We start from the raw sequence: 10,793 nt of genomic DNA, 5'->3' as shown, positions 1-10,793 counted from the left end.
AAAAACGTAACACATGTATTTAAATCTAGTATAGTCTATTTAATGGTTGTTTAAATAGCAAAGCATGAAAGAAAATCCAGATATAGCACAAATTGAAAATACATCATATACAAATATTAAACCACTGCTTTGGGTAACAGATATTGCACTAATAAATTATATATATTTACAACATATAAAATACTTGCCAGCTTTCTCCAGCTTGACATTTATGAAAATACTCTTGCCCTGAGAATGGTTCATACTTAAAATATACCATTATCATATAGTCAACTCTTATCGGAGAGCATATTTGTGTGGTTTTATTGTGTTCACTTGTTCAATTAACAGATATCACAAAAAATATTATCATTTTGGAGTTTTAGTTAGAAAAATTAAACATAAAGCAAAACATTATTCAAATATACAAAATTTAATAAAGTGTATACTGTTGAACGGCAATCACTACCTTTCAAAAGTTTGGGGTCAATTTTATTACCATTTCAAATTTTCAAAGCTGTTTTCTATTTAAATATATATTGAGCTGAATTTTCAGCATAATTACTCCAGTCTTCAGTGTCACATGATCCTTCAGAAATCATTATCATTGTTGAAAACAGTTCTGCTGCTTAATATTTTTGTAGACACAGTACATCTTTTCAGAATTCTTTGATAAATAGAAAGTTCAAAAGAACAGCATTCATTTGAATCAGAAATCTATGTTTAAATGTATTTACTGTTGCTTTTGGTCAATTTAATACATCCTTACAGATTAAAAGTATTAATTCATTTCAACAGTATTAATTTCTGACCCTAAACGTTTGAATGGTAGTGTATATAATTAACAGAATAGTTTAAATACATTTTTTAAATGATAAGCCAGTCAAGTACAAACAAAAACAACTAAAAATATGTATAATATATAAAACTATAAAACAGGAAATCAGCATCTCTTAAAAATATCACCTTCTTGTTGAAAACCTTTAGAGAAAAGAGGGTCGCATGGACAATTCATTCTTGTATTATTTGGACCTGATCTACTCCCGACCAGCATGCACCTGAGTCCAGATCACCTGACACATCCTCTTTATAGACTCCGCCTCCATATCAAACTCAAGGATCTCTGCACCTTCGCTGAGGTCGAACCTCTCGATCTCGTCATTGGCTGAGTCCAGCTGAGAGGCGGAGCCTGTGCCGCTGGAGGCGGGACAGAACTGCTGGCGGTGGATCTGTAGGCTGCACAGGTGTGTGTACCTGCGAGGGCACTGCGGGCACTGGTGTGAGCGTGGGGTGGCGTGCAGGCGTCTGTGGAGGCGCAGGTGGATGTGCTGGGTGAAGCGGGAGGGACACTGCTTACACACGTACGGGCGCTCACCTGAGTGCAGGCGCAGGTGAGTCTTCAGGTTACTGCAGCTGCTGAAACGCCTGTTACACACCTGCACATGAGACACAGCACAGAAAATTACATCTCCTTTGTCTCTCCTAGGCCCTGTTGTTTACTCTGGTATTAAAATGCGTTTTGGCTGATCAGATCACTGTTTACACCTGGTGTTTTAATCCGTTTCTTTTGTCCACTTTCAAACACTCCCGTCCTGATTTATTCGAGGGCAGGTAAATGTCTATGGACAGGTAAATTTATGGGCTTCTTCAGATCTTTTGATCAAATGGACAAAATAATAAAAATAACTAGACGCAATTTACATATGAACACGGCCGGAGAAAACAGAAAAACACACGGAGAGCATCAGCTTTAGTTTCTGCTCTGACATTCACAAGACCAGCCGAACGCTGTGAGTGTGTGTTAGACATCAGGAATGGTGAGAGAACATTGTGCTTGGTATGTTTTCATCTTCAAACCAAATTTGGGTCTCCAGCCAACACAGTTTCAATCCCATTTGTCTAGCACGCTTCCCATTATTTTTACGTATCAGGTCAGTAGGAGGAGAGTAGACGGTCTCTTGTGTCAGCCACATGGAAGTGGTCAAAAGTGGACAAGCTCAAAAATTGTTAAACCCTGTTTACAGCTGTATTTAGTGTCGTCCACTTGTGATCCGATCGAACAAAAAGCATCTTAATACCAGGTGTAAACAGGGCCCTAGAAAGCAATGATATGATCCTCTGTGTGTTCTTACATGGCACTCGTGTGGTTTCTCTCCCGTATGAACCTGGATGTGCTTCTGAAGGTGAGCCAGCTGGGTGAAATTCCTTCTGCAGATCTCACACCTGTACGGCTTCTCACCACTGTGAACCCTCAAGTGCACCTGGACATTTGTTAAAAAAGAAATATTAAATACAGTAAGTAAGATTTTATTGTTTTAAAGAAATTTAAATTTCTTTAAAATGCTTTTATTTAGCAAGTACTGTATGTATTAAATTAATCAAAAGTGACAGTAAAGACATTTATAATGTTAAAACTATATTTCAAATAAATGCTGTTCCTTTGAACTTTTTATTCATCAAATAATCCTGAAAAAAATGATTAAAGATTACACATAAAATTTGAAGCAGCACAACTGTTTTCAACATTGATGATAATAATAATAATAATAAATGTTTCTTGTGCAGCAAATCATCATATTAGAATGATTTCTGAAGGACCATGTGACACTGAAGACTGGACTAATGATGATGAAATTCGGCTTTGATCACAGGAATAAATAAATTTTTCAAATATAATAAAATTAGAAAACAGTCATTTCAAATTGTGATAATATTTCACAATATTAATGTTTTTACTGTAGTTTTGATCAAATAAATGCAGCCCTGGTGAGCAGAAGAGACACATTTCAAAAACCAGAGTATATATTCCGAAAAATGACATTTTTTTATTTTATTTCAATGCGTTTGATTTCTTGCACAAAAATTTTGCGTTCCCCTGAGAAACTCAAAAGTTTTGCGAGCAAAAGCAAATTTTCACTGGGGAATTTTTCTTCCCATCTCATATTTTATTCCATCACCATTAGGGGCTCCATAATACGTATATATATATATATATATATATATATATATATATATATATATGTATATATATACAACATTAAATGATATTATTAATATAAGTAAGTAAAAATAATTAAATCATCATCTCGGACATCTTTTATTGAACCACTCACACTGTAGCGATTCACAAAAGAAAAGAATCCACGTACCTTCAGGTTTGACAGTTGACCGAAGTTCTTCCCGCACACATTACATTCATACTGGATCTTTCCGTTCTGTCTCTGCAGTGGATACGGTAAAGCCTTGTACCCTACAGTCTGTCTCTTCTGAGACTCTGTGGCGTGTGTGACGGAGGAAGAGGAGACACCTGGGGAAGCCACACACATCTCAGGTGAGTCTCTCTTGGCTGTGATGTCATCCGCATCGGATACTTCACCAGGAGAGGGATCGGTTGCATAGCTGAGTGTTGGTGGTTGGTTTTGTGACATCTTTGTTAACTCTTTATGTTTCGTCTCTCTCATTGTAGAGTCTCTCACATCAATTTTGAAGTCGCCTCTATTGGTCAACGCTAAAGAAAGGTTATTCTCTTTGAATATTTGACTCAAAAGGGATGGATACATCTGGATTGGTGGGAGGGGAATATTATGGGACATGTGTGCTGTTGTTCGGCCAATTCCCATTGGCTGATGTGAAGGAACATGTTGAATAATAGGCCATATATACCTTGGCATAGAGGATTGTGGGATAGCAGGGGTGTATACATGTCCACCTATGTTTAAAGGAATGTCAGAGACGCTATCAGTCATCAAAGATGGAGGTAATTTAAGATTCTGCAGGTCTCTGGTCACTTTTTCCCAATATTTAGATGGTCTGATAAGCGGAGTTTGAATGTGATGTTCAGTCCAGGGATTCAGATCCAGGATCTCAGTGACGGTATAACCTCTCTTTCTCTTCCTCACTTGATCTTTATCTTGAGAATGAGCTAAAGCAGGAAATGATTCAGAAAACATTTGAGAGAATGATTAAAACAAAAGAAAAGAAAAAAACTTATATAATATATTTAACAAGAAAGTTTAAAACGATTCAAAATAAAAGAACCATTATGACAAATACACAGCCATCACATGGGGAAACAGTCTTTCCAATGAAATTAAAGCAATTTAAATTCAATTTATGGCTGTAATCCCATTAAGCAGCAAAATATATTATTAATAAAATAAAATACATTTATTCAATGTGTTTGTATAGTAGTCTTAACAATCAGAATAGCATGAAATTGGTTGTGGCTGTCACTCACGGTGTGTTGGAGGTGGCTGCTTCAGACAGGGAGTTGTGAGGCTGGTGCTCATTGGCCACTTGTATTCTAAGCTCCGCCCCACTAGTAGCTCCTCCCCCGGCATTAGATCCTTCACTGCATAGAAGTATACCTGAATTCCAATTTGGAATCCGGCAAGATTCTGTTGCCAAGGAGACGGAGCAGAATTTACAAACCACATCCAATTGCAGTCACTCTCATCCTCACAAAACAGGAAGTGATGTAAACGCCCCTCCGAGAAGATCTTAGCAAGAAGAAAAAAAATCAGTATTGACATTTTAACAGAAGATTCATAATTATGCATTAAAGTATCAAGTGAACCTTTTCAATGTGATTTTTTTTTTGTTGCTTTTTTTATCATCCATCCAACATGCATCCAACATTTTTTTTTTGCATTTTTGCAACATTTTTATGTTGGTATGAGCATTATAAATAGATGCTCAGCAAACACCACTAATAAGAATTCTGAAGAGTTTAGGAAATGAAACCGCATACCATTAGGCTTTTGCTCTCAGATTTAAAGTGCAACTCTATTTGTGCGAGCGACTGTGTGAAAGTGAGAGGTTGTGGTTTAGTTGTTGATTCAGTCTGTGAGCTGCTGGTTGAACAGCCCGTCCGTTTGACCTGATGACACCTGTTTCTCTCTCTCTGTCTCTCTCATTCTCTCTTTCTTTTTTCAGTTTAGTTCATCCTGTCTAATATTGAACTTAAGAGATTAGACTTGCACATTATTGAATTTACTTTGCATGCGTTGTAGTCATATAGAGAGAAAAAATTCATTTCTATTTAGAGAAATAATATTTAGCCCTCTAGATTCAAATTTCAAGGGCATTTTTATTTATATTTATATGGGTGTATATTTGGTATTGCATTGAATTATTCTATGCCAAATACTATTTAATCTACATATAATCATTAACATACTGTATAGTACCATTCAAATGTCTCTTCTGCTCACCAAGGCCACATTTAATTGATAAAAAATACTGTAAAAAGATTGATGTTATGAAATATTATTACAAGCTAAAATAGCTGTTTTCTATTTAAATATTTTTAAAATGTATTTTATTCCTGTGGTGCATTTCTGAATTTTCAGCATCATTACTCCAGTCTTCAGTGTCACATGATCCTTCAGAAATCATTCTAATATGATGATTTGCGGCTCACAAAACATTTCTAATAATTATCAATGTAGAAAACAGTTGTGCTGCTTCATATTTTTGTGGAATCATCATTTTATATGATTCTTTCATTAATAGAAAGTTTGAAAGAAAAGCATTTATTTGAAAAGATTTGAAAACTTTTGTAACATTATAAATGTCTTTACTGTCTCTTTTAGCAATTTAATGCATCCTTGCTAAATAACAGTATTAATTTCTTTAAAAATGCACTATCATATTTATATATATAATATATATTAAAACCATAATATTGCATGTTTAAATTTTGACAATTTGACATTTAGAATTGTGTGAATAATTTTGCCCCATTCATTTAGAATTTTGCCCCATTAATTTCTAAATTCTAAAATGAATTTAAGCATCAAAAATATTGACTTAATTTCTGAAGTGTGAAATCAATGGAGCAACAAATGCAGCAGAATGATCTATTAAGGTTTTCCGGGAACCTTGTTCTCGGTTTGTGTGTGTGTGCGAGCTCCTTTCAGCCACTTCCTTGCTGAGTCAGTGTGTGAGCTACGAGTGTGTAGCTTTACTGGCACATGTAAGCGAGGAGAGGTGCGTCAGAGAAACCCAACATGAGCACACACTACCCTGAAACATGACTTGTAAATATGAACCTCAATGACTCAGAATGGTTTTCGATCTCACAAAAACAGACACACACACACACTTCTTATCTTTCTTTCTTTCTTGCTTGCTTGCACATCTGTTGACGTACCATCCAGATGTGTTTCCGGTTGATGTTTGCAGATATGTCTTCAGGGTGGAGATGTTCTCCCTGCAGCGGGCCGAACCGGGTCCCTACAGGAATGACCTCTCTGGTGAAAACACCCAGCACCTTCTAACAACACAAATGCAGAAAATCAGAAAAGCATTGCATAAAAACTAATTGCAGCAAAACCAATGTGTGTTGTGATAAATTAAGCCCAGACTACAGATGACTACTCAGATAGGTCTGTCTCCGATTAAAGTGCCTTGTAAATATCTTTTTAAATGTTGCTTTGTTATGCCACTTCAAAATCCTTTTGAATGGTTTGTAATTAAATTGTTTATCAATATTTATCCTTCTAAATATTAAATGATTTGAATGACATCTTCAAGTTTATGAGATTTAGTAGTTATAGAAATCCATGTCTGTTCACTGAACATGCTCTCTCCCTGTTTTTGAGAGAAGCACCCAATACATGTTAAAACATATATTTACTTTTCTAGCTGACCATGGCAGCCTATGTTATGTCTCCTACATGACCAATTCACAGACAAAGCATTTACTCTACTTTTCATCTTCAATCACAAGGGAATAATGACGAATATTGTCTAGACCTCTCACTGAGAGAAAGTACATCAGTATGTTTAGGAAAAAAGTTTCCTGATCAGACCTAGAGCTTGAAGTGTGTGTGTGTGTGTGTGTGTGTGTGTGTGTGTGTGTGTGTGTGTGTGTGTGTGTGTGTGTGTGTGTGTGTGTGTGTGTGTGAGTATCCTTTGATCGTGAGGTGAGCAACTGGCACACAGGGGAGATGAAATGAACAGCTGATGAACAAACTAGAGCATAGAAACTCAGATTTGTGACATCAGTTGGTCCCTTTGTTTATCTATGCCTTTAACCAATCAAAACCCCACGTGACGACGCAGTTTAGTGACCCGTGTGAGAGTATAATTCCTGCTGTAATAAGTGTGTACGCAGAACGGCCTACAAACTCCTTGCTGAGTGTGAAGCTAACTTCTGCTGATGAACCTGCAAATTATTCTTCAGTAAAATGTTCTTTAATTGATTGCATCTCTGACTCCCGGTCTTCATTCATCATATCTGGTCCTCGGGTCTTAACTGTAAATTCACCTTACAGTGAATACTTTGAAATATAGAGCATATTTGTGCAAGAGCAATTAAATGTGAAATGTGTTTTAGTGAGTTTAGTGGATGTATAAAGTCAGTTCTCTTCAGGTCCATAGCAGAGTTCATCACATTATCACACATGTATTTGTTTATCATTTCAAATCTTGGAAATCTGTCTTACTTGAAACGTGTGCTTGTGATATCGTTATTTACAATGAATTGATACTTGAATATTTTGTACCTAACGCAATGACATAGCAGCGTCCCAGACACCCTGATGAAGGCTTATTAGCTGCTTATTAGCCGCAACCAAAAAAAATCGTATTATTCGCAGTGCGTTGGTGTGCGGTTACATGTGAATGTTTTCAAAATGTCATAGCCATGAAAAAATAGCTTTTTATATTTTCTAAATTCTCAAGTGCCCTAGCCTTTAATGTTTTATGACATGCCGTTGTTATTTCATTTTAATTTTGGCTACATTTTGAGTAATGTTTTGGTGTTTTTTGCCATTTTTTACAGTTTACATTTGTTTATTTAGTTATTTATTTAATTTGAGTTATTTTACTACATCAAGTTAATCTAAATAATCTGAGCATGAAAATATTTTCTTCTTCTTTTTCTTCTTCCTCTCTTGAAGTCTATGGCAGCCCATAGAACCGTTCATGGGAAAATGATGATAGCAGTTGAGCGTACATCATTTGTACACTCATTATTGTGGTGCATTATGGGATTGAATGAGTGCACTCGATAATTTTAACTATGGTTTCGGACACCATTACTAATGACTGTCCCCTCAAATAGTGCTTTATTTAAGGGTATAGGGAGATTTCGGACACAGCCCAGAGCACTAACTCTCTAACTCGCCAGTCGTCCACCTGCATGAAAGGTTTCACCAAAATTGGCTAATGGCGAAAAACCATTAAAAGATTTTCGAAAAACCAAACCGTTCTCGAATAACGGGCAAACGAATTTGAACAAGAGCACGCCAAAATGAGGCTGTATCTCCGCAATGATTTTGAGTAATAAGACCAAACTTGGTACATGTAATTTCAAGCATTACCTGAGGCAACTTGCAGAGTTTTGGCACAGCGCCACCTACTGGTCAAGAGATATGATTTTTTGTTTGTTTATATATAACATATGAATGGTTTGCCCAAAGAACTGGTCTCTTTTGATTCAGTGAAGCATATCTAGTCGAATGATACCAAATTTTGCCTTGTTGACCATTTTGAGCATTTTAAATTTTGTGTCATAAGCACCATGCCCTGAAGGTACTCAAAAAGTACCTAAAGTACCAAAAAGTATGACATTTCTAAAAATGCTAATAGCTTTTGATTAATTTAGCCTATTTCAATGTAACTTGTGTTGTTAGATTCCTTGATACATACCAAGAACAATGATAGCAATTATGCCATATTTGGTTGAAATTGTTGTCTGCCATTTTGAATTTCTTTGAAAACCAACTTTTTCAAACTCCTCCTAGACTATTGGTCCGATTTTTTACCAAACTCGGCTCAGATCATGATCAGCCTGCATATACCAGACTGAATTTTCAATTTTTCAGCTATTTTGACTAAAATCATATAAAAATGTCTTTAATTACTCATTGCTGCAGTTGGTCTGATGCCCCCAGCCATGCTTGTATAACTCATCATGCCTTTTTTCGTGCTTGGCCCGTATTTTATTTCAGTTTACATTTATTTTATTTTAATTTAAGCATCCAAATAAATCTTTGTAGCCAGTGTACATGTATGTATGTGTGTACCTGATTGTGATGTGTAAATCTGAGGTTTCTGGGTAATGATGACTGAGCTCTGGTTTCCTTCCTCTCATCGAGGTCCATCTCACATTGATCTTTAACATGACAGGTGCGAGTCACATGCACGCTCTCCTCAGTTTGCACAGCAATGCTCTCGTTTGCTGTGGTGGTGAGTGTTTTTGATGGCATAATAAAACCGAGTTGAGATTATACCTGTGTATGACAGACAGACAGACAGACAGACAGAGAGAAAAATGGTACACATAATAATCAGTGTAATTTCAAACTATTTTTCTGTATTTCCCATGCACTCGCTAGGCTGTTCTGACTGCTTGCTACTGGCAAAAATGACATGCATGATTTAAAATAGAAGTTTATATATATAAATTATTCACTAATTTGACTTCATTAAAATTCATCATTTGAATATAAACAAAGAACAAAATCTAAGTGATTGCTAACTTTACAGTAACTAACTAAACAACATTTCCATTAGTTAAGTGAATGTGATTGAACACTTGAATCTTTTACTAGTCACCTAAGAAAATGAGCCATTGAAAAGACAACACTCAAATGACCAAGCTAACAAAAATATATTCCAATCACGCTTTGCATAACTTTACCATTAAGTTATGGAGATTTCTGAATGTTCAAGAACATTATCAAGGAGCAGATAACTTTGAACAAACGTTCTATTAATGTTACTGGAAGAACTAAAGTTCACAACTTTGAGAGAATCTTGCAGAAACGTTCTGATAATGGAAACTGGAGCTCAAATGGACATTCTCCAATAATGTCTCAATAATATTTTGCAATCAAAACAAGCAAAAAACCTTCAGCTGCTCTCCACATTTATTGTATAGCTCTACTGTACTGTAAGTCAACAAATGTCTCATTTGTGTCTATATTTATTTCTTCTAAAGGATTTTAGAGACAATGTTGTGTCCTCTAAGAAATGCAAATTTTTTTTTACTAATCTTTTTTATTCTGATCTGATCAAAAGCGCACGTTTGACAGGTGGTACAGGTCATGTCAGTTTGATATGGGAATTCAAACCCGTAAGAATGAAACTCAATAAAAGAGCAGAGTTCTCGCTCACACACAGAGCTGTGACCACAACACATCTGAGCTGAAGAGGTTTCCTTCAGACGGAGCTTCAGCTGATTCATACGCTGCTCACACAATGTTCAAATAGAGTCAAATGTAGACTTACACTTACTGGGATGGTTTGAGATGAGTCAGTTTGCGTTTCTCTCCAGCTGTCTGTATGAGGAGGTTGCAGTCCAGTTCTCTACCTCTGTTTCTCTCTCTTGAATGTGTAGAAACCTTCGTTTTCATTCACACATCACTTGACAAACTCCACCCTGATATCTCCCTCCTCCCCTTCTGTCTGTCTCGCTGACTCGCTCTTTTCCACTCTTTAAGTGTGCATTTCATCTCAGACATGTCATTGTTTTTACATCTGTTAATTTTGTTCATACAATTCTCATGATCAGTGCTAGATAATGAACAAACGTATTTAGCCGATAGCTTACAAATGAAACAAAAACTGTATATTCTAATGAAGAAAACACATGATGTATACAAAATATTATTCTTATAAGTTTTGTTTGATTCATGTGTTGCAAAACCTACAGAACAATCCATTTTAAGTATCAATCAATCAATCAATCAATCAATCAATCAATCAATCAATCAATAAATCAATTAATCAAACAAACAACTTTGTATGGAAACCCTTTCCGTCACATAAGAAAAAACATGCTTTTGTAAATCATAATTATG

The 10,793-nt window shown here is 35.9% G+C and overlaps 1 protein-coding gene across 2 annotated transcripts; it reads right to left on the bottom strand.

Moving 5' to 3' along the window:
- Positions 1-18: 18 nt before the first annotated feature.
- prdm1c (PR domain containing 1c, with ZNF domain) lies at positions 19-10,362 on the bottom strand. Of its 2 annotated transcripts, none has more exons than XM_077219723.1 (7): positions 10,228-10,362; positions 9,015-9,221; positions 6,134-6,256; positions 4,217-4,478; positions 3,129-3,901; positions 2,112-2,240; positions 19-1,415 (listed from the first exon to the last, which is right to left on the bottom strand). In XM_077219723.1, the coding sequence occupies exons 2-7, from the start codon at positions 9,195-9,197 to the stop codon at positions 1,017-1,019; spliced, it is 1,869 nt and encodes a 622-aa protein (XP_077075838.1). In that variant the 5' UTR covers positions 9,198-9,221; positions 10,228-10,362; the 3' UTR covers positions 19-1,016. The 2 variants fall into 2 exon arrangements, with proteins under 2 accessions (XP_077075838.1, XP_077075839.1); XM_077219724.1 differs by having other exon boundaries at positions 10,222-10,326.
- Positions 10,363-10,793: the final 431 nt, after the last annotated feature.

Source organism: Siphateles boraxobius, unplaced genomic scaffold (assembly GCF_051911475.1).
Source record: "Siphateles boraxobius isolate OS27281-9 unplaced genomic scaffold, OSU_SipBor_1 8, whole genome shotgun sequence".
In the NCBI taxonomy this organism is placed as follows: Eukaryota; Metazoa; Chordata; class Actinopteri; order Cypriniformes; family Leuciscidae; genus Siphateles; species Siphateles boraxobius.
This window is presented reverse-complemented; position numbering and strand designations above follow the sequence as displayed.